Source organism: Pochonia chlamydosporia, chromosome 1 (assembly GCF_001653235.2).
Source record: "Pochonia chlamydosporia 170 chromosome 1, whole genome shotgun sequence".
Taxonomy (NCBI): Eukaryota; Fungi; Ascomycota; class Sordariomycetes; order Hypocreales; family Clavicipitaceae; genus Pochonia; species Pochonia chlamydosporia.
In genome coordinates, this window is record NC_035790.1 from 1,326,277 (window position 1) to 1,348,912 (window position 22,636).

Below are 22,636 nucleotides of genomic sequence, written 5' to 3' on the forward strand. Positions count from 1 at the left end.
CGGCGAGCCCAGCTCACCAGACATTTGACGAGGACCAGTGCCAGGAATCCTGGCCTTGTGGAGCAGCTCCTAGTCCTGTTCAAAGCATGGAGCTGCAGCAAACCCTAGCCGCAGCCCGTAGCTCCGTGACATCTGCAGGCAAATCGAAGAGGCTCAACAGTGTTGCGACAGTCCCCGGCTTGTCAGCTCAGGGAGGAAAACGCAGGATAGCAGACATGTGCTTGCGTATCGCACACTGGAGAAAAAGAAAGAAGATACCAAGCCGTAGCTATATGGGGACGGTGCAAAGGGCCGTGCTCAGACTTTTCAGTATGGGCGAGCTCAAGCTTATGCGCCACTAATCCTTACTATTGCTGCCCACTTCCCAGTGTGAATGATGGCAGATATGAAAAGATTTTTGCTTTTGTGTCGCGTAAATAACACAGGGAGATATTGGAATTGTCCGAAGTTTGCGTTGATTGCCCTGTCCGCCAATCTGGTCATCGCTAGGACCTGGGACCAAAAGAATGGAACCGTACCAATTATGACGGTTGAATAAGTTAGCAAACGGCCAGGCAAGCATGAACCGACGTCAAAACCTGGTGGAGAGGAACTCACACCAGGAAGCACCACTCTGCCAGCAATCGACGCCATAGGTCGATGTAAAGTGCATGCAAGGATGCTGTGAGTGCTGGGTGCATGCCCCTGGTACTCCATAAAGAGACACACCAACCTCATGCTGATCGAGGCTTGACAGGGGCAGTTGGGACAACCACGATCTCAAAGTGATAATTGCCAGGTCTGATATCTGGACAAGCAGTACGGAGTACCGGTTACGGAGTAGGCCGTCTGGTGTTACCCACTTGAGATGGGATATCCCAGGCCGATGTGGCAGAGAGCGGCCCTTTGGACAGCGTCGGAATTGTCGCTTCCTGTAGACCGTACTGAGCCGACATGGGGCTTTCAACAGTTTCTTATTACCTAGGTAGTTGGTCTGCTGTACCTGAACCGGGCCTTGCGGCAACAATGCCTGAGCGTTTGGCCATGGCGTTCGGAACCAAGTGTGAAGCGAAAGCGTTTAATGTACCACAGAGTACGGAGTAAAGTACCTAGGTATGGGAGTAATATTCGGCAGAATTACTGCCTACGTAGGTAGTCATGCACCGGTTGAGCAAAGCGTGAACGTGCGTGACTGTGACACAGGTCGTGCTGGCTGTTGAGCGGATACGTGTCAATGAGTTGAGACTTATATGCGTCATTGGTCGGGTCTCATACCAAGGTACCTAAGTTGAAAAACAGCAGTTAGAAGTCAATGTCGATCGGTCTGCCAGGCTGAACAGCTTCTTGGATCAAAATTGGAGATGGTTGGAAAACATCCATCGTCTCATCTCAACTTTGGTAGGTACATGCAGATTATCCAAGTACCTAAGTACCTAGGTACTTAAGCACGAAAGAGGAACTGGCGACAGGCAAGGTACCTGCCTGTAATGGCACCTGTTCTCATTTGCATGCAGCTCTTCAATGTTGTTGGGGAAAGAACGATCCAGAAAGGGAAGCAGCGAAAAAGCACTCTGGGCTGAAGTAGAGAGTATCAATGTATCACGGAACATGCAAGTCCCAAGGTCTGGCCTGCGGCTGCAGGATTGGCAGCTGGCGACCAGGCCAGCGACATCACGGTTTGGACTTGACTTCATTGAACGACTTGACGAGTCTCGACGAGTCTCGACCAGATTGCCTGCTTTGTGAGACTTCGATGCTCTCTCGACTCCAATGCTTTCACTTAACCCGGTCGATAGACAACATTGAAACATCGCCAAATCGTGCAGCAGTTGCGACATGGCGAGTATCTTGGCGTCAAGGTGCAAGACAGAGATATATTAGCACGACAGACATGGCCGTGCCACCAACAAGCGTTTTCTCGCCTGCAGAATTTAATCAGTTGTTGGTGCATTCTGCAAATCATTTGCGACAGCCTTTGTGTTTGTCTCAAAACCGACCCAGCGGTGAACCGGAACCGGGATCCGCCTTCAATGGTGAGAGGTTCATTTTGTGGCGGTCGAAAAAGTGGTAGGCTAAGAAAGTTGGTTCAGGTCCAAGACGTGATACTGCCACTGGAAGAAACAACACCAATCGCGAACCCAACTTACAACTTCCCTTACTCTTGAAGTCGGGTACTTCACATGAATACGATACAGGTAGTATGGAGTGGCCACAACGGACACGGTGATTCAGCTTCACAATGTCACGCCACCCCATGCACCTCTCATGTGAACGAATTATCCTAGCTTTGCACATCTCACTCTTCCTTATTACCACACCATTGAGTCTCAGGTGTAGTCAATGGTCAATGGACTACACGGTTTTGCTCCAACACAATCAACGTCTGGATAAAGAGGCTCTATCACTGAAGCCACCTCGCCTACGACCTTGTGCGACTAGTGGCTTGACGGCCAGTGCCGAGAACTAATAATAAGCACCGGATCACATCAATTTAAGCGGCAACCAAATCAACTTGACCAGATATGGAGGCTGGGGCCCGACCTGGGGAACTAATCATGGGCGGTGGCGCTGATGGTGCATTGAATTGGCTCCTGGCTGGAAAGGTCACATCAGTCTTGCAAAGTGGAACCTGCAACAGGTATCATGAGTTGGCAAGCGAACGACTTCATTGTTCCTACACTCAGAGTACTCTACTGGCCCTAGAAACTGGTCATGCCGAATATCCAGAAGAAGCTACGTGCGTTTCCGTCTGCCAGACGTGCCAGAGGCACATCACACGCAAACGAGAATATCCGCATCCAATTACCGACTTGATCAGTAACCGCACCTTACCAAAGCAATCATCATTTACAGGGATAAAAACTGCAGCACCTTCCTGATGCACACTGTCCATTTCCCATCTTGGCCATTATTTCAGAGTCCTCCGCCTTCCTTTTCTTTCTAGGAGTGTAACTTGCGCAAGTTGATTTCCCTCAACTCATGTTGCAGAGGCCCAAGCACGCCAGTTGTGATCAGCCCATCAAGGGGCAGGTCAAAGAGGACGCCGCTCCAAATTTTCGGGTCCAACAAGCTTCAGGAATCTGGATCACAGATGATTGTCGGCACTGTGTCCCGACTCAGTGGATTTCTTTTTCCTTTGTATGAATACGAGTCGCTTCTTCTGCATCTTTAGTTCCTTTTTCTCATCTCTGGTCTTGTCCTCCGGAACTTTTCCTTGGAGCTTTCTCAGTCATAAACCCGAACAGCAGACAAACGTAAATCCTACACTTTAGTCTTGGAATCACAAGATACGCATATCGGTGGCCGGCGTTTCTTCTCAACTCGAGACAATACTTAGACACTGTACTAGTGTCTGTGAGGTGTCTTAGCTCCAGCTACCACATCATTTGTCAAGTAAGGTTGTCCGCAGTTCAGGCATCTTTTCAGCCAGAGTCAAATCGTTATAGGGCAACTCTGTCATTTTTTTTTTAAAGACGTCCAAACCCATTCACAAGCTATCACGTTCCAATATTCGTCCATCAATGCTCCCTGTACATCAATCGTATCATTAATTGGACAATCAACTTTCTTTTAGGAAGAAACCTGGCCTATAACCTTGTGTCTCAGCAAACCAGCCAAGCGAAAGCGAAACGGTCGATGGTGTCTGATCACCAAGTTGGCAAGTAGGCAATAATAACAACCTACTTCCAACCATGATAATATTGAGTGGCTCGGATTTGTGGTAGCTTCTCTGCTCCGCACGGAGTACATTTACCTTAATTCCTTCGCCTCGCATTCTTGTCACCGACTACCCCCGGCTGATTCTTGGCCAGTTCTTCCAAATTAAGCGACATGCAGGTGGCCTGAAGCCGCCAGCGACAATCATTTCTCTTTTAGGTTGCTAAAGTGACATGTTTGAGACGCTCATGCTCGAAAGGGACAAAATGTTGGCACCACATCTAATGATGCATGCAAAAGACTTCATTGCTGGTCGACAACGAGCCGGAGTAGGGCCACATTCCAGTTTTCCCTTCCACTTTCGACTAAAGAGCACTATAACGGATATCGCTGCATCAATTAAGCCCAAGGACTACACGGTCTTTTGGACATCAGGCCATACTCAGATGAAGGTGGCAGTGAAATCCGTCCCAAAGGCGTTGGTAACTGCCATGGATGTTTGGTGTTGTCGATATAAAATTGCTGACATAAAGTTCAAGTTCTCAATGGATCCTTCCCAAACTCGACAAGGGACGGGCTAATTTAGGCACAATATTGATCGCATCTGAGATTTAATACGCGGCTCTTGAAGCATTACTGACATTCATTCATATTTCACATCTTCCCGCTTCATGCCTCAGAAATGCATCTGAGGACAAGCCATCAGTCGCAAAATGGATTACACTTTTTCATAGCTTCCCAGCACTTGCAGTCATCTGCCGTGTTGTTTCATGCATACAGCAGGTGCCCGTGAACCGGGGTTATCCGCAGTAAATGAAACAGTATGGAAACGAGCATCAGTATTTTCTGCTCGACATAGTCTGGGCACCACTCTTAAAGATAATGAGTCTCGGCTGGAGCATTCAGCATTTCACCTCCGAGAATCCGTTGGAAGAGCTCAATACGTGGGTGAACACTTACTCAATGCAATTACAGGATAAATATTTGACGAATATCGGTTGGGTGCCAGAATTATACGAAGCAGCCGCTGAGCAGGTAGTGAAATTGTATGTCAATAATACCATCGTGTTACTTTCCCCCTCAGCATGTGCCACTTCGTTTAGGACCATCTTTGCCCGGACTCATAGCGGCCACAGGACTACCTCTGGGTTCCAGGTTTCCGTGTCACGATGCTTCAGCATCCATACCTTTGACACGGATACTTCTGCCAATGATCCCAAAGGCTTAATGGTCACAGGGCAGCTAGTGGTCTGAACACGGTGGACTTCTGCTCCATACCAAGCATCAAACCTTTCTCATGGGCCAAGTCGGGCCGGTCGAAATGTGATGTATTGGCCTTGCCGGTATGGTAATACTTACGCCCAAGAGACCTGTTGTTGCACTTCAAGTTAGGTTAGCAGAGCCAGCTAGTTCATGTCAGTTAATTTGATGGATGTCACTTCCCAGAGCTACCGGCAATGTCCAGGAAGAATGCCCGGTTGGTATTTGGTACCCTTACCAGATCCTTTATGGAGTCACCAAGGCCAAACCCAGCCGTGGCCCTCCGGGTTTCTCTCTGCTTTTCACGGCACAATTGACAATCTCTATCTCCCGCAACGGTGCGCTCTTCCACCTCCTTGGGGAGGAGTCTGCCTTGTACTGTACTAAAGTCTTCAAAGCTGTCAAGATGAGTTACCCAGCTTCGTATGTTTGGACCTCTGCTACACTTCAGGGACCTGTGTATAGGCATAACTGGTTATTCCCTTGGCTCTGCCAACCGAAAAGAGTGAGATTGGTAAGATAATGGGGTGCTCCTAACACGAATGACAATCCACGTTCATAATCCATACCAATCCTCGATTCTGCACTCCCACCTCGGAATGGAGCCAATGCCCACTCTTCATCTGATCATTTTGGTCAGTGCAAATGGGAGCAGGGGCTAGGCCAGGAGGCACGTCGTAGCAGCCTCGGTATCTCGTGGCGTTTCGGGCATCCAACGATGAATTTGCTGATGCACTCTGGCAAAGTGGTGATCTGTGTGACGATATATTTCGCTTGAGGACATGAAGAGCACGTTCGAATTTCAGGACGACTTATTATTGTCAGCTTCACTGCAATCAATCCTTGTCCGCGTCTGTCGCTGTTGGTGTACAGGAAATCATCTGCAACCAGCAACCATGTGTCAAGTGTCAGGTGTATGGGATACAAGACGCCCATTCCACAAACTGTACTCCGAACAGGGGAGCAACATCTCAATACCATGGGGCAGGGGAAAATAAAAAATGGAGAGTCTTGCCATGCACAAGGAGTTGCAAGGCGTCGAGATGGCACATTGAATACCAAAAAAAGAATTGGGTAACGCCCAAATGGCAGCTCAATGCGCATGCATGCAACTAGGCTCCGGAAAGGGGCACCACCCCGAGGCATTCGTCTGGTTCCTGGTTGATACTTCACAGAATAATAAGTTAAAAGCCCGATAATGAACAGACATGCCACCGTTCCCGTGGCTGACGGCCTTGTCTTTGTCTGTCAGTCAGGGTCGCCTCCTGTTGTCAAAGCGCGACGCCCCCGGTTTCATCAACAAGCTTTCGTCTACTCCGCTACCGGTACGGGCCGAAGAAGAGGGATGTTGTGATCTTCCACTATCTCTCCATTTATCGTCAGGAAAGGATAAAGCTTCCGAAATGCTACAGCACGTGCGGCAGAGTAGGTCTTTGTCGGCTAAATAGACTTTATCCGTTGAAATATTGTGCGGAGACAACAGCGGTGATGAAACAGATCTTCGAACGTACATGAGACTATTGGCAATGGGGCTTGGTAAAATATGCTAATAAATGCCAAGTGATTCGGGATGCCGATGCTCTTCGACGCGTTGTTTCTGAGGCCATCCGCACCTGGTTGAATTGGGAGTTTGCAAAACGAATGAACCTGATCGGTACATATGACTTGACATATTGATTGAGACAGTTACTGAAACACGGTTGAATGGGTGTATGGGCTGCTATTTTCGGAGGTGCATGTGAAAGTGCTTTTGACTTCTTCTCTTCATGAAATATCAAGCAGAGTAGATATGTACTTGACGGTCCGGGCGTGTCTTGTTGTATCTTACTCCGAACGGAGTACTTCACATAACATTTACTGGCGTACCGGTTGGGTCTGTGCTTGTCGTGGTACATGTACGTGACTGGAAACCAGAATCGTGTTTGTGGTTTTATCTTGTGGTTCTGTGGCAAGTTGGTATGAGCTGTGTTGGTACGAGGAAGACGAAGACACAAGTCGGATTCGGAGTGCACTGCATGTCTTGACAAATACGGACAAAGTTTTCGTGTCTGCTACTCCGTAATAAGACTCAGTGTTCACTTAAGCGATATTGTGTCTTTGGGTCCCGTTGGATACTTTGTCACACTTCACAGTAGTTAAATGTTTGTATTTGCCAACTTGGTGCGCCCCGCCGCAGCTAATGAATGTCTGGTTGGTTTGCGATGGGATTGATTGAGAGATTGTAGTTGACAAGGAAAGATATTTGCCACTGTGCAATCTAAAATGAACTGGGCCTCGTAATGCGTCCACGTGGTGTCAGAGATACATCGCAAACTGACAACCGATAGATGACGAATTGACGATGCAGAAAGCAAGAAATTGGTCCCAACACAACGCTGAAAGGGGAATTTCATCAACTGCCCGATCAGGCCTGGTTCAGCTCTGGCTCAGGTCTGCCTCATTAGCCACTCGTGCCACTCGTGCCACTCGACAGACATCCATCCAACACACCACCGCCACACCACTAACCGCACTTCAGTCCACAGCAGCCAATCAGGCCGCGGGGAGCCGCTCTGTTCTCCCAAGCTTGCCACTCATATGTCGCGGTTGATCACGATCTATTGTTTCTGACGACAGCTCAAGCTTGGCTGGCACAGGTCGGCGAGCAAACCCCCTACTGGCAACTATCGCAATATCACCAACAACGGCCGTGCAGTACACGAGTTGCGACCGGCGCAATTAACGCAATTTAACAAAACAGCGACACACATGCTGCGTCTTCATACCCATTGTTGTTGAAAGATTGTTGGCCACCGGGCCGAGCCCCTCTCTCGGGTGTTGAGTTGAGCAGGGTGCTTGCTGCGTTTGAGACTGTCTGGTCGCCCTGGTTCTGCTGAAGCACCCAACGTCGCCATCATGTCGGATCCCTCTCCCCGCGCCGTCCGCTTTTCTGGAGGCGAAGACGAGCTGCAGCAGGAGAGGCCCAAGGGACGAAGGCCTTCAATGGTCGTCGACGTCGATGGCGAGAACTCGTCGCCCGGTTCTGATGAGGACCCCAACACCGTAGAGGGCCAGGACGAACTCGGTGACCTGACGAGATATAACGACACTTCTACGCACGCCGGTACTCATTCATCAATACCAGCCGGCACTGTGATCAATGGCGTCGCCTCAAAACAACAGTGGAATAATGTGGGCGATGATGGCGCTGCCTATGCCAACGGCGGGCGGCCGCAGCGACCGCTCGCTCCAGCCAGAACCCCGTCCAGCACGTACAACCCTGCGACATCTCGAAAACCGAGGCCGTCACAGCAGACCCAGCCGTTTGTGGAATCGATGCGGTCGTCATCCAAAACTCGAGTACGGCAGAGCGAGAGCAGATTCCGAGCCCAGGAGCGAGCCTATGTCCAAAAGTTACGGCACGATGCCTCTGGAGAATATTTTGCGTCGTACCAGGGAATGAACGGAAACGACTCCGACTCTGAGGGAGAAACCCCGTCTTCGGAAGGGCCATTTGAGGACCGGTTGGATCAGGAGACCATCATGTTTTACGGCAACGACAACCTGCTGCCGACCGAGGAAGACATGAAGGATCCGGACAGCAGGGAGAGGCTTGAGTGGTACGGCATGCTGGAGGCGGTTTTGACGGGTGATGTCGTTCGCCAGGAAAAGAAGAGACTCATCGGTGCTTCGGATCAACAGGCGAGTAAAACAGCCCACAAGTCGGAGCTGTGGCTTGGTGTTAGGGCCAAATCCTGCGGCAGACAGCTTCCTGTTCAGAAGCGTATGGTTGAGGAGGCTCGAGGCACGGTTGATCGGCTCTTGGACGACATTATCAACTTTGAGGTCAAGGGAGAAAGCGAGGCAGGCAAACCGCCATACGAACAGGTCAAGGATGTCGTGAGGAAGATTGAAAAGTGCGAGAGTCTCTATCCCTCGTGGCAGTCACTCGCAGCGGAACACAAAACGGCCGCCTCTCCTCAGTTCCACGAGGCCAACGACGCCATCTTCTCCTGGTACAACACGAACAAGATGATCAATACGGAATTGTCGATTTTGAAGAAGTGGGTAGGAAACGAAGAACTAGACTTTTCTCGTACCAAGCAAAGATCGCCTGCCGTGGATGGCATCACTACTGATGAGACGTCCTTCTTGGACAGACTGATGAAGGAGGATGGTTTGCAGTCACTGTACGACGACGACGAACGGACCCCTCAAAAAGGCATGCTATGGCCCATTTCTTCCATCATCAGCAAAGCCAAAGAAACCCTCATCCACAACTCAGCGCCGTTTCAAAAGCGCCACTTGCCGCCATATCTGGAGGAACTGTTGACACTCATCAGCTTCCCGTCTCGGCTAATTGAAGAAATCACAAAGACGCGTCTCGAATACGCTAAGAGAGTTAAAGAGGCTGCTCAGCAGAATCCAATGATGCAAGAACAAATGATTTCGCAGTTTCAGCTTCTCCTTAAGTTTGCTATTAGAATCAAGCAGGAGTATCTTTCTATTGAGAGCCCTGAGCCCGGCTGGGACCTGCCGCCATGCATCGACGAGTCGTTTGACCAGGTTGTGCTGGAAGCACTAAAATACTATTTCAAGATGTTGAACTGGAAGCTGAGTGGGAACAAGAATACATTCAAAGAAGCCGAGTTGCTGTTTCAGGAGTGGGATTTTGCCAACTATATTGGCAGCCACTTGCAAGGCGGCCACATCGAAGTAGCGGAGCAATTCAGCTCCCTCACGTTCAAAGCCTTGAACCGATTGAGTCAAACGTTTGAAAAAGAGCTACAGGTAAAGCCAAAGGAAAGCGCCACCGAGATGAGCAAGAGATACAAAGCCTGTTTAGACTCCGTTCGTATTCGTCAACGCATGCTGCAACGATTTTCGAGAATGCTGAGCGACAATTACGAGCATGTTTCCGATTTCAGCATTTCCTTCCCGCCGGAGACGATGCAAAAGTTTTATGATCAGCTGGTAGCGTCTGGGCACTTTTTGTTGGAAACTGGTGTGTTTGAAAAGCAAGGCACCTATGTTATTGCTTCCCCGGAGCTTCATGGCAAGCTGGACGATATGCAGGCCATGATGGCTGTGACCTCGATAGATCGATTCCCGGAGTTGAGCGAGCAATATCTGTTCATCTTGCGACCGGAAGATAGCTTCCACTGGTTTGGTGAAAAGGCCACGGTGCCTCTGCGCGAGCAAAATATTGATTTGAAGCGTGGACAAGCTCGATTGTGTGCGACTGGATCCCAGACGTTGCCCGATGCAAGAAGAGCATTCCTTGACGCTGTGGATATGCACGTGGATCTACTTCAGGAGTCTAGATCCAACATTCACAAAGTCAACACGCGGCTTATGGAGATTCGGCGGGTAGCGTACAAGCTATCCAACACGTTCATGGACAGCGTGGAGGTGATCCGCAAACAAACGGAGGGAAAGGACTGCCAAGAACTGATTCAGACTTGTTTTGTCTTTGCCACCGAATTCGGTCAACGGTCGCTGCTTTACATGGACAGCAATAGGCGGCAGATGAATAATTTGAAGCTCACCAAGCTAGCTCTTGATTGGGTGAGCTTCATCTGCGACGACTGCGTTGCTTCGGACAGAAAGACGTTTAGATGGGCAGTGTTGGCGCTTGAATTTGCCATGGGCATGACCAGAGGACGACATATCCTGGCTCTTGGCGACGACGAATATGAGAAGCTCAGAACAAAGGTTGGAGGCTGCATGTCACTCTTGATTTCGCACTTTGATATCATGGGCGCCAGATCCAACCTGGCGGCACAAGCAGAAAAGGAACGCATGGAGGCACTGGTGGGGCAGTTTAGGAAGCTGGACAAGAACAGAATGCTGGATGATGATGAGGCGTCGCGCTGCATCACAGAGCAGCGTTTGATTCGATTAGACGTTGTGGACGGGTTCAGACGTGAGAAGGAGGGAGAAAGACGGGCTCTCGGGCGCGTGCTAGAGGCCAACAATGAAGCGGACCGGTCGCTTGCGTACCTGTCTTCGTCGGCAACAAATGTCACGAAGCGATGGCAGCAGGGACACTTTGTTGGTGGCGGCACGTTTGGCAATGTGTATGCGGCCATGGATCTGGACACTGGTCTGCTGATGGCTGTCAAGGAGATTCGACTGCAAGATCCAAAGCTGATTCCTACGATTGCGGAACAAATCCGAGAGGAAATGGGTGTTTTGGAAGTGCTGGACCACCCGAACATTGTGCAGTATCATGGCATTGAAGTCCACCGGGACCGGGTCTACATTTTTATGGAGTATTGCTCTGGTGGATCGCTAGCGAATCTTCTTGAGCATGGTCGAATCGAGGACGAGCAAGTGATTACGTTTTACGCCTTGCAGCTTTTGGAGGGCCTGGTGTATCTCCACGAGAGCGGCATTGCCCACCGAGATATCAAACCAGAGAGTGCGTTTTATCCCCTTATAATTTGCCCCCTGTGAAATACATCATTCTAGCTTCCACGGCGGTTGTTGATACTGACTATTGCAGACATCTTGCTCAACCACAACGGTATCATCAAGTACGTTGACTTTGGTGCAGCCAAAATAATTGCCCGTCAAGGACGAACATTGGCAGCGGATTTACACGCGACGAAGCCGAACAAATCCATGACGGGCACTCCAATGTACATGTCACCAGAAGTGATCAAAGGAGAGAACCCGGGTCGAGCGGGATCCGTGGACATTTGGTCACTGGGCTGTGTGGTTTTGGAAATGGCCACCGGACGAAGGCCCTGGGCCAATTTAGACAACGAATGGGCCATCATGTACAACATTGCGCAGGGCAACCCTCCACAGTTGCCGACGGCCGACCAAGTCAGCCCACAGGGTCTCGACTTTTTATCCAAGTGCTTCACGAGGAACCCCAAGGAGAGACCGTCGGCTGTGGAACTCCTCCAGCACGAATGGATCATGGCTGTTCGCAGCCAGGTGGTTGAGCCGATGACCCCGAGCGATAGCAGCTCGTCGGCGATGATGACGCCGCTGACAGCGAGTTCGAGTAAAGGCAGCTATGACGGATGGGACATGAAGTGATGGGTTGCGTTGCTTGAAGTATAAGAGCTGGCATTAAATCTTGCAGCAAACGATTGTGCATATTTTTTTCACCCTTCTTCTTACTATTTTTATTTTTCATTTTGTGGCTTGCGTTGTGCGCACTTCAAGGCTGGAAAGGAACTATCATCTTACGCAGTCGCATGCAGTAATCTTATGACGGGAGGCAGGAGATTCATCTGTTATTGTACTATGGAGCAGGGGAATGAGGAATGGCTACATATGGAGGGACATGGTTGGGAAGATTATATAAGATACCATTTGAAGCAAGTAGTGAGAATAATGGGTGGTGGTGGGCGGTAATGGAAACAGCAAGTTTGCTGGCTTGTACAAGCATGACTGTCTTATGCATGTGAGTGATGCGTCAATCCAGGTGACGATGTTTTTTAAATGCAGCCACGTTTTGAACAGCGACTAATACACCCCGGTGTCAATCATGCCCCCATCACATCTGAGTTCCCCTCCCATTTAATCCGGCAAGGGCAAGTGCAGAGCCTCCATCAAAAAAATTACCCAAAACGGCTCTCTACCCCCCGGAACTCCCCGGCGCCACTCTCACTCCGCATCAGTGGAACCTCCAACTCCATCCTACAAAATATAAAAATCCCAACCACCACCCTCATCCTACTCTCTTCTCTCTTCCTTCCCCCCCCGGACTTCCGTCCCGCCTTCCAAAATGGCCTCCATCGCAGAAACATGCCAAAAACACGCCCTCACCGAATCCCAATTCACCGCCCTCCGCGCCAAAGCCGTCGCCGCCAAAGAAACCGCCTACTGCCCCTACAGCAAGTTCCGGGTGGGCGCGGCGGTCCTCGGCGCAGACGACTCCATCACCACGGGGGCCAACGTCGAGAATGCGTCGTACCCGGTGGGAACGTGTGCCGAGCGCGTGGCCTTTGGGAAGGCCGTTACGGAGGGGGGCGTGAGGGCGTTCAAGGCGGTGGCGGTGGCGACGGATGTGTGTCCGCCGGCGAGTCCTTGCGGGATGTGTAGGCAGTTGTGAGTTTGCAGTGAAGAAGTAAAGAAAGAGTCGTTGCTGATTTTGGGCAGTATTCGTGAGTTTTGTGGGTTGGATGTGCCGGTGATTATGTTTGATGGGGAGGAGAATTTTGTGGTTCTTACGTTGGAGGAGGTAGGTTTCCCCTGTTCCCTTCTTTTAAAACAAATTTGGTTGGATTTGTTTTGAGTGTAACTGACAATTGTAGTTGCTACCCATGTCATTCGGCCCAGAAAAACTGCAGAGATAACTAAATCGAGTATTAAATTTCCATTATATGGTAATTAACTGTCCAATATATCAAGTATTAACTACCCCCCATTATATTCAACCACAATGTCTCAGTATATGTCCCTTTACACCCATCTGTCCCATTATATATCCCTTACAAACCCATGCCGCCTCATATCTCTTACAAACCCAAACTCAAAGGCCCAAGCTTCAAGTTCAACAACCCCGGCTTCTCACTCTTAGCACCAGCAGCGGCATCCATCTTCTCATGCTGCGGCATACTCTCATGCCACTTCTGTCCCGTGGGCGAACCACAAGATAAGTCATACCACCTACCAGGCTGGTTATTATCCAGATCCCTAACGACATGGCTTACCGTCATGCCGTAGAGATCGCAGCGCGGGGCTCCCAGTTCGTTCTTATAGAAGCGATACGACTGACACCCCTTTGTGTCTTCCATTACGGACTGCGTCATATTAGTATTTTTACCTTCTGGGGAAGAATAGCAACTCACATCGCAAAACTGGTAGCATCCCTCCTCTGTGACGGCCACACCCGACCTCTCCTCGATAAACTCAGCGATAAAGTACGTCCCCGCCGGTTGGCCCTTGATCCCGCAGTATGAAGAGTCCCCTCTCGGCGAGCCAGTGGGCTTGTCATGCTCGCAGATTGTCTGTGTTGGCGTCTGCACAGCGGTCGGTGTGCTGGTCATGGATGATTTTGTCACGGGAGTCATGGACGTATCAATTACGCAGGACGTTGACGATGCGGTGGTGAAGGGCGTAACCTGCACGGTTCGAGTGGTTGCATGTGTAGACGTCCACGTCTCCTCACATGGCTCGGTGGTAGTAGGCGTTTCCTCAGGACACGGCTCCGACGTCATGGTCATGTTCTTGGTCATATGAATCACCGTGGTGCTCTTCGGCCCAGTAGTTAGAGGAACAGTCGAGTTCATCCAGCCCGTCGATTCGCACGGCTCCGAAGTCGTAGGCGTCGTGGTATTCCAGCCCGTCGTCTCGGGGCACGGCTCAGTCGTGCTAGCAGGCATGGTACTGTTCCATTTTCCTGTCTCTTCCGGACACGGCTCGGTAGTCGTCTCCTCAGGACATGGCTCCGACGTAGTCGGTGCGGGTGTCTCTTCCGGACACGGCTCAGTGGTGTTTGCTGCGGGAGTAACATAGACAGTCACATCGACCGTGGTAGTTGAAACGACGACACTGGCAGTAGGACATCCCGGTGCCATGGTCGGCATTGTCATTGGAGCTCCTGTTCCCTGGGCGTTCCAGTGTTGTGCGAACTTCGCATTCCCCCATTTGTGCGTGCGCGCGTATAAGCCATTGGCCACCGCATCAGCAGCTTTCTCTTGCGGCTCATTTTGGACATTCTGCATTGATGTGAGTAACTTTCATGGGCAAAAATTGGTTTTGTTGCTGTTTGTGTTCAAGGGGTGGAAATGTCTCACTTGAGTAGCCTGGTCAAGCAATCTTGGTGCGGCATGCACCGTGGCCAAGAGGCCAGCGAATGTGACTGTGCTCCAGCGCATTGTGTTATTTCAGCCGTCTATTACACTAAATGATTAAAAAGGGTAGTAAAAAGATGTTCTATAAGGAAGAAGGAATACAATCGAATGTGAAATCCCACAGACGGTGGCGGGACACAGAAGAAAGAATGGCTCCAAAGAGAGAGTTGTGGCTGCTTTGAATGCAGTTGTGCTTGATGATTGCTTCATGGTCAATGGGATCGCCATAAGCATTTATATATCATCTTGAAGCTTCTTTTGCAGGGCTATGATTATTGAATCAATGTTCTTCATGCAGTCAATATACCCACTGGCAAAGGAGCTAGTGGTGGTTGTTCGAGGGAGAGAGTCGAAGACGGACACCAAAATAGGCAAGTTGAGTCGGGAAGGGGCGGGAAGGGCGTGATCAATTGATGGCCCCTGAAGCTGGGATCCAAACCATCAATCATCACGACCATATCAAATCGGCAAATTAACCAACCAGCCAAGCCAAGGGAGATTACGACACAACACAGTCCAGTCATACGTGCAACACCCGTAGCCAATTTTGCAAACCAAGATATGCACCAGCAATAAATATCACTAACCACCTCCCATCCTGCCCACTGCCCGGTGCCCTTCAACCTAGGGGCATACGTCCAGTGAATTGCACCTACTCGCACTCAGCTACTACTGCTTTAGTCATCACTTGGAAACCATGTCACAGGAATGTGTACTTATAACGAGCCCATTCAATAAAGTCAAGTTGCCATTGATCTGGCTCCCAAGAGGTCCATGACCCTGGATCCAAAGGAAGAGCCTGCTCCACCTGTAAATCGCCCTCGGTGCTCTCAGCTAACAGCTACTCTCCTAAACACACCTGCAAGAAACTTGCCCTTCTCTCATAACATAATCTACATCCATTCATTCATTCATGAGCTCCGTCTCATTCTCCTACACCTACCACATCATGCAAATGCGTCAACGCGCACAAATAAGTTAGGGTATCAAGACACTGTGACAAACTAATCCTCCCAAAGGTTCATCTCCGCCCCAAGACGGAGGACACGATGAAAATGAAGCTCAAAAGCAACAACAATAAAGAGCAATGACGCCAAAGTTACCAACCCCGCATAAACCATTAACGCAATCCAGTTCCGCTGTTCATCATACTTCGTATCGGGAGCTAATGCAAAAAGAGCTCTCCTCTCTTTATTGAATGCAACGTGAAATGCCCGCTACGCTGTTTGCAAGCCCTTTCATTCTCTAGTCCTCCCAAATCGTCTCCAGGTCCAGGTCCCCACGTCGCTCGGCTCCGCAAACACTCCATCGCTTGCGCTTGTCTCTTGGCCCAAAGCTGAGAGTCCTGCCTCGAGGGGGAGCATCCATCGACGGTCGGCCTTTAGAGTCGGACGAATCAGCCCCATCTGCGGCATCTGCGGCAGCTTTGAGCTGGGCTAGTCTCTCTGCCTCTAATGCTGCCTCTTCGGCGTCTGGGGAGTCAGGAATTGTCTCCAAGCTTGATATACTAGGACTGCGTGATCGAGCCGACGTCGGCGTCGATGGTATGGAGGACAGGCTGCCGCCATAGCCCATTGACAAGGCATCATATCCTCTTAATGAAGACGCTGAGGAAACAGATGATGGAGTCGAAGGCAATAATGAGAGGGAACTGGAGCTCGGTGGCGGCACACTCCGAAAAGGAGAGGAAGACCTCCTAAGTCGACTCGACGACACAATGGGTGGTCCGAAAACCGGTGAACTGCTTCGGTCCGGCTGCTTCTTTTCATGATCGAGAACACTCGTTCGAACGGGGGAAATAGCCGGAAAAGCTTCGTCGACAGGCTTTCTTGGTGTCCGAACACGGCTCGGGGAGCCAGAATTGGAGGGACTCGCTGGTCGTAACTGGGGCGAGTACAGGATGCGGCCAGAGCCGCTGACTCCAGGCATAGATTGAGTTCGTGACATGGGCGAAGCGAGGCTGGCGGCGGACCGTGAACGTGAATGGCCTCCAGACAGAGGAGACGCAGTACGTGGCCTATATGGCAGGGCAACTGAGGGTGAAGGGCCCCATGATGGCGAAATTGGTGAGGTCGGATTCGGGTCCGTACTTCGTCGGATAGTAGGCGGTTTCCTGACCATATCCAGGTCCAACGGGGGAATAGCGTTTGGATTGCTGCTGAGAAGTAGAGAGGGAACAGGTGAGGACTTGAACGCCTCCATGCGCTCCGTCTCAGGAACGGGCTCCATTAGATACAGGGAGCTGCATGCGGGTCAAGGCGGACAACCTTTGCCGGGAGAATGCTGAGAAAATATGTGTCCTTAGGTGCGGAGGTGGCGGGCAAAAAAACTCCGTAGCGGTGAGTTGGGAGTCGAGACGTCGGAAATTCGCCTATTGTTTTAACCTCGTCGTCAAACAGTCGCGGTTGCCCGAAATCAAAGCGTCTCAGTCGGTGGAGTGTCAAGCGCGACCTTGACAGGGAACAGGCGAGAAGCTGTGGCCGTGTCTCCCGTCCAGAGTGCTCCGGACAGGTAAGGGCCAGGTTGCTGGCGGGTACGTATTCTGCACGGTGGATCTCCTTCACAGTACTTGTGTCGAAAGGCGGTTAAAAAGCTCAGGGCAAACCGAGACCAGCGGCGGCAAAAAGACAAAGGACGGAATGGAAAGGAGAGATGAACGATGGGGAGAAGGAGCAGACGAAAGGGTTATGTTCTCCTGAAGTGTGAGGAAAACAAACACAAGCAATCAGAAGGCAGGCAGCCAGTAGGTGTGAGCCGAGACCCTTCGAGTCAGCGTTAGACTCATGCGCTATGCAACTTCAGTTCAGTGGATCTTTCAATGTTGCTGTTGGTGGGCCACGGAACATTCCTGGCATCGACCTGGACAATTCTGGGGCAAAGTTGCGGGCCAAAAATAAACACCACGAAGCGGCAGAAGTTTGGACTTGTTTCGATCTCCGCTCTTGGTTCGCCTTCCCGCCTCCTGCCACTGGTAGCGTCACGAAATCGGCGAGGCGTCGTAACCGAAGCTTGGGGGAGTATCACTCGTATCCCGACGACAAGGCAGAGGCCGGCACAAACAGACACAGACACCAGGGACTGTTTGCCGACACCAAGGGTTGAGGCTGATGCGACCTGCTGCGACAATTTCTGGTCCACAGCTTGTACGACGACAGGGGGAAAAGGCTCAGGTCGGGCGGACGTTTGACTTTTGACTGGCCAGACCGAAATCTAATCGCTGAGAGCTGTGGAGGCCACACTGCTTGCTCCCTGCAGGTGAGATGCCAAGCAGGTTGACGCGGGAGCAGTGTCAGACCTGAGAGCCGGGTGGGCGGTTGACGGTGTGTGGGTGAAGGAGGCAAAAGCAGACTGGAGACAAGAAGCAAGATGGAGTGATTAGAGTGACTGGAGTCAATGAGTTAAGTGATTGGGAGGGCAATTGTAATAGATCGTCGTGCACGTTTCTAGTTTGTGGATTCAAATTGAATCACGGGTCTGGTGCTGGGGTGACTGCCTTTATCAGCAGGTGACATCTGCTCTTTCCTTCCCAACAGGCAATCAACGTGTGGGGGAAGGAGGGACCTGCGTTGTTCGCCCTCGTTGGGTCTTGCACTTTTGCCCGCATCAAAGGCGTCAACCGGCGCCTCATGCATTGCATTGTGCTTGACACGATACTTCATGCATTGGTGCTCGTCCTGTTCATCCCTTTGTTGCCATCTTTTGGCTCAATCAGACTGATCCATTTGCGCCATCCAACTCAATTCAATTCTTTCAACTTTGCAGAATACTATCTGAATGCTAACTGAATTGTTGCAGATCTCAAGGGTCCTGTTCCCACCACGTCTACCAACGAACGCACAGATGGCCTAGTTGCACTTGGCAAGTAAGTTGCTCTCAAACTCTAGCAGGGTCACAAAGCACCGTCTATGAACTAAGGCTTATCCCGGCAGTCCAGACTCCAGAAACCGTGGCGAAAAAACGTATCACCAACGAACTTGAGGACATGGCATGAGCAAATTTTGAACATGTCGTCAAAGGCGCATCGGCAAAACCGGAGTCCAGACGCTGTTCCTAAATCTCGAACACTTTCGCCGACGAGTCCATGGCTTTGACGTTTGACTGCCAAGGGCCAGTTGGTGATATGGATCGTTCGGGACCAGCGCTGCCATCACCTGTCCTCCCACGACGTTGTGATCTCTGTGGCCGTGCCGACATTCGGACAGTGGCTGGTTGTCTGCCAAGCACCCCCAACAAGACAGGACAGGGTCCTCGTCTCACAGTGGCATGCCATCTCTTGACCCGTAGTCTTTGTCGCTAATCTCGCAAAGGCGCAACGTTCCAGGCGATGATCGGGTTTAAAGCTCCTGTGATCCACTGCCCGTTGCGGAGTCTCGCCCAATCCCCGACTCACGCCAACACGCCTTTGCCTTTACGTTTAACGCCGCTGTCGCCATGTCACACTCTCACACACGCCTTTTACCTAAGCCATGCAGCGAGGCGCACGTCTTGCCCAATCAGTTAGTCTTTTGGGTCGCAGACATGGCTGTAACCGGCATGTTCCTGACTCGCCCCTAGATTCAGTGAGTCTGTCGCACATGAGCTAGCTTGATGATAGTTCCCAGCCGTCTCAGTACGCAAGATAGAAAGCGTGCCATCTCATGTACATTCAATATACCACGCTGGTGCAAAGAACCACTGGGGCAGTCTACGCATCTTGGGGTACCGAGTCCCAACTTGGCGCTACCAGCTTGACCTGATTCACTAGCGTCCGGTCAAATACCAGCCAAGCTTCTTGGGCAGGCAGTCCTTGAGACGACTTCTTCCCTCAGCACGCCAAAGCCCAATCGCTGTGAGGGGCCACTCAACAAATGATACTACACTCCCTGCACTTTGTAATTGTATTCGGTGCCATGTTTTAAGTGTATACTTGCTTAGCTCTTGACTAATGCGTTTGCTGCAGTACAAGCCGTAGTCACATCGTATCGGAATCTAGAATACGTGTAAGAACTTGTAACATTGACGTGACGAACAGCTTGTCTGGAGCCACAGCACCCGACAAAACATCCGTGCCGGACATTTGCGTCATGTTTCTATTGCGTTTGGGCAGTGCAGCAATTCGACCCATGTGATATCCGGATGCAGAATTCGGCGACACCATTGGTATCAGCATTTGGTCTTGGAGCTGCCGCCATTGACAGGTGTTTCTCTGCAGCTAGCCGATTAAACTGAATATGGTTATTGTGATGAGACAACACCCATGATCCGAACGATGGGTGGCTTGGACATGAATGGCGCCTCTACCGCTGCTGTGGTCTCGTCACATTTGCGTTGTTTGGGGTGTAAGCGGTGTTGCATTGAAGGGTGCTTTCACGCTTGCTGCATCTGCCCGTATGTGATTTGCGAAGTGAGATCTCGACAGTGAGTCAAGGGACATTTGTGTAGGGATGTAATCATTTGGTTCAAAGTTGCATACTATCAAGAAGCAAATCCATCCATTTCGTGAGTCTCCGTATAGCGGCCAGCTAGCTCAGCTTCACCACGTCAGTCTGTTCTTCTAACATCCCTCCATTCATTAGTGCTCAGCCAAGTACCACGTCTCCCTTGATTATCACAATACTTCTGTTACGATCCTCACTATTGCCGATTTCAGAACGTAATACCACTGGCGTTACCTGCATTCTACTTCGGGGCTGTGCAACGCTTCATGGTCAACGTACACCGGATCCATCAGATCTTCCTCGAATTCTCTGGCATTGGGCCACTCTATGGTAATGAGACTGTGGCATCTCATCACCATGTCATCCACTTCTACTGCCAATGTGAACATGTCACGAAGATCATCATCAATTGCGAATTGATGATGACCTTGCTTCATCTGACACGATACCCAGTCGACAAACGGGCAGTCTTTCCGTTTCATTTCTCTCGCAATGCCTTTTCTCAGTGGTTCCAGAAGAGTCCAATCTTGTATGAACCATGTCCATAAAGCACTTATGCCTGACGAGTTCCGGCTTGCTTCTACAGGGTAGTAGATATTGTTAGCAATAAACCTATATTTGGCCATTGGTTCATGCCAACTTACTAAAAATAAAATTTCTCATCATCTTAAGGCTGTTCGTGGCTTTGAGTAGGTTATTGCCGCCTATAGACCAAAAAATAATGTCGGTAACATCTCGCCATAGGCGAGTTTCGATTATGTAACTGCCATATTGAATTTGTTTCAAGGTTTTATCTTCCATGTCTTCCTTCTTGATCGATAAACGGATGCTCTTGCTCTGCGGGAGATCTGCGAACTTTATCTCCGGTCCGTCCTCAAGGACGGACCTTGCTATGCGTCGAATCTTAAACTGCAAATTCCTCCATTTTGATCGAAATCTCATTTCAAAAAGGCCACTCTCTCTTTCTGTTTGTACAGAAGCTACAAGACCTTTAGTCGCAGTCTCTTTTGTGGCGTCGGGGGAATTAAAGCATCCTGACACGAGCCAGAATCGGGAAGAAGATAAATAGGTCCTACCATTTTCCGAATCATTTGCGGCACTAGCCTTCGGGGTATTATTCAGAACTTCGGCCATCTTTTGTTGACCGACCTTCAAAGTCACTATTAAGCTCTTGTTCACTGGACTTATTGAGCCGTCGGTACTTGTATCGTTGTCTGAATCTGCGTTACGACCCAGTAAGTTTAGGGGATAACTTCAGAAAAGAATGATTCCAACTTACCAGTTTCTTCCACGCTGCAATTCTCCTCTCTGGATGAGTGGATGACATCCAGTTTCTCGAGCCGTCTCGCAGCAGGTACGATACCGTGGTCACCAGTTCTCACTACAATGGTGTCGGGTATTATGCTTTCTAGGAGTGGTGATAAGGAAGCTTGTCGGCTCATTTCAAAGAACCCATGCCAAGAGGCAGACCTCTTTGGTCCAGGTGATGTTTTGCTTTTCTTTCTTTGTAATGTTTTTTCGAAGTTCTTGTTCTTCTGGAGCGGGCGACTGGCTGCCAGCCGGCACTTCACCTGTTGCAAACGGCAATTACTTGGCAGCTGGCACGTGCAAAGGCTCTGTGAATGTTTCGAGTATAAATTTGTTTTGTGACGTTGCATAATTACATGTAGACACCTATGAACTTACCTACCTACCTAGGTAGGTACACGACTTCGCTCATCACCACTTTCACAGCCTTATTGCAGCGTCATCTCTATGAAGCACCCAGGTAAGTAGGTCATAGCAGCCCTACTCCGTAATAAACGGCTACACATAATGAGCGAATATATCATTATCGGTATCGATTTCGGAACCTGGTAAGTCCTTCTCTAAGCCAACTACTCTCACATTCCTAACCAGTCAAGCAACTCCAAAGTTGCATGGGCAACATCAAAAGAACCAGATCAAATCCACGTCGTCACAGACTGGAAATCCGTCAAAAGTGCCTCCCTTTCAACCGAAATAGTACCGACGCTCATTCAATACACTGAAACTCACCCATCAGTAAAATGGGGTTTCTCAGTATCTCACAGAGATAAGGCTATCCAACTTTCCAAGTTTCTCCTTTTAGAAGAACGACATGTTCCTGGTTCAATACTTGCACTACCCGAATTTAAACGAGCCAAGAGGCTGCAAAACAGAGCCAAAATGGACTCCACAGTAATTGTCGCCGACTTTCTGAAGAAACTATGGAATTGTGCCATTGAATCTATCGGAGAGACGTTGCCGGCAAACACCATCGCCAAGACACGTTTCCATATTGTCGTGACCCTGCCTGATATGTGGCCATATTATGGCCAAAGGGCTATGAAGAATGCCATGCGAACTGCAGGCATTTTAGCAGAACGACCATGTGGGAAGACTGGACTTCGGTTCCTTACAGAGCCAGAAGCGACAGCTTTGGCACTCGTCTCAAAGAGGTCTCAGACTTCACATGGGCTGGGCATCGGCGTACATTAAGTTCATTAAGACTCTCGTCTGCTTTCC

At 50.1% G+C, this 22,636-nt stretch overlaps 7 protein-coding genes across 7 annotated transcripts; 5 read left to right on the forward strand and 2 right to left on the reverse strand.

Annotated features, from left to right (window-relative positions):
- Positions 1 to 3,869: 3,869 nt before the first annotated feature.
- Positions 3,870 to 4,217, forward strand: VFPPC_17416 (hypothetical protein; the record flags this gene model as incomplete). Its single annotated transcript, XM_018280353.2, has 1 exon — positions 3,870 to 4,217. One exon carries the CDS (start codon positions 3,870 to 3,872, stop codon positions 4,215 to 4,217), a length of 348 nt encoding a protein of 115 aa, XP_018148382.2.
- Positions 4,218 to 4,406: 189 nt separating this feature from the next.
- Positions 4,407 to 4,616, forward strand: VFPPC_17415 (hypothetical protein; the record flags this gene model as incomplete). Its single annotated transcript, XM_022429126.1, has 1 exon — positions 4,407 to 4,616. The coding sequence occupies one exon, from the start codon at positions 4,407 to 4,409 to the stop codon at positions 4,614 to 4,616; it is 210 nt and encodes a 69-aa protein (XP_022285857.1).
- Positions 4,617 to 7,791: 3,175 nt separating this feature from the next.
- Positions 7,792 to 11,928, forward strand: VFPPC_00311 (STE/STE11/SSK protein kinase; the record flags this gene model as incomplete). The annotated part of the gene is made up of 2 exons (XM_018280354.1): positions 7,792 to 11,299; positions 11,384 to 11,928. The coding sequence occupies 2 exons, from the start codon at positions 7,792 to 7,794 to the stop codon at positions 11,926 to 11,928; spliced, it is 4,053 nt and encodes a 1,350-aa protein (XP_018148383.1).
- A 694-nt stretch (positions 11,929 to 12,622) lies between these two features.
- VFPPC_12750 (cytidine deaminase) lies at positions 12,623 to 13,193 on the forward strand (the record flags this gene model as incomplete). The annotated part of the gene is made up of 3 exons (XM_018290527.1): positions 12,623 to 12,945; positions 12,997 to 13,078; positions 13,152 to 13,193. The coding sequence occupies 3 exons, from the start codon at positions 12,623 to 12,625 to the stop codon at positions 13,191 to 13,193; spliced, it is 447 nt and encodes a 148-aa protein (XP_018148384.1).
- A 162-nt stretch (positions 13,194 to 13,355) lies between these two features.
- VFPPC_00312 (hypothetical protein) lies at positions 13,356 to 14,717 on the reverse strand (the record flags this gene model as incomplete). The annotated part of the gene is made up of 3 exons (XM_018280355.1): positions 13,356 to 13,640; positions 13,689 to 14,558; positions 14,637 to 14,717. The coding sequence occupies 3 exons, from the start codon at positions 14,715 to 14,717 to the stop codon at positions 13,356 to 13,358; spliced, it is 1,236 nt and encodes a 411-aa protein (XP_018148385.1).
- Positions 14,718 to 15,938: 1,221 nt separating this feature from the next.
- VFPPC_12751 (basic proline-rich protein) lies at positions 15,939 to 16,922 on the reverse strand (the record flags this gene model as incomplete). Its single annotated transcript, XM_018290528.1, has 1 exon — positions 15,939 to 16,922. One exon carries the CDS (start codon positions 16,920 to 16,922, stop codon positions 15,939 to 15,941), a length of 984 nt encoding a protein of 327 aa, XP_018148386.1.
- Positions 16,923 to 18,774: 1,852 nt separating this feature from the next.
- Positions 18,775 to 18,990, forward strand: VFPPC_15101 (hypothetical protein; the record flags this gene model as incomplete). Its single annotated transcript, XM_018292854.1, has 1 exon — positions 18,775 to 18,990. One exon carries the CDS (start codon positions 18,775 to 18,777, stop codon positions 18,988 to 18,990), a length of 216 nt encoding a protein of 71 aa, XP_018148387.1.
- Between the last annotated feature and the right edge of the window lie 3,646 nt (positions 18,991 to 22,636).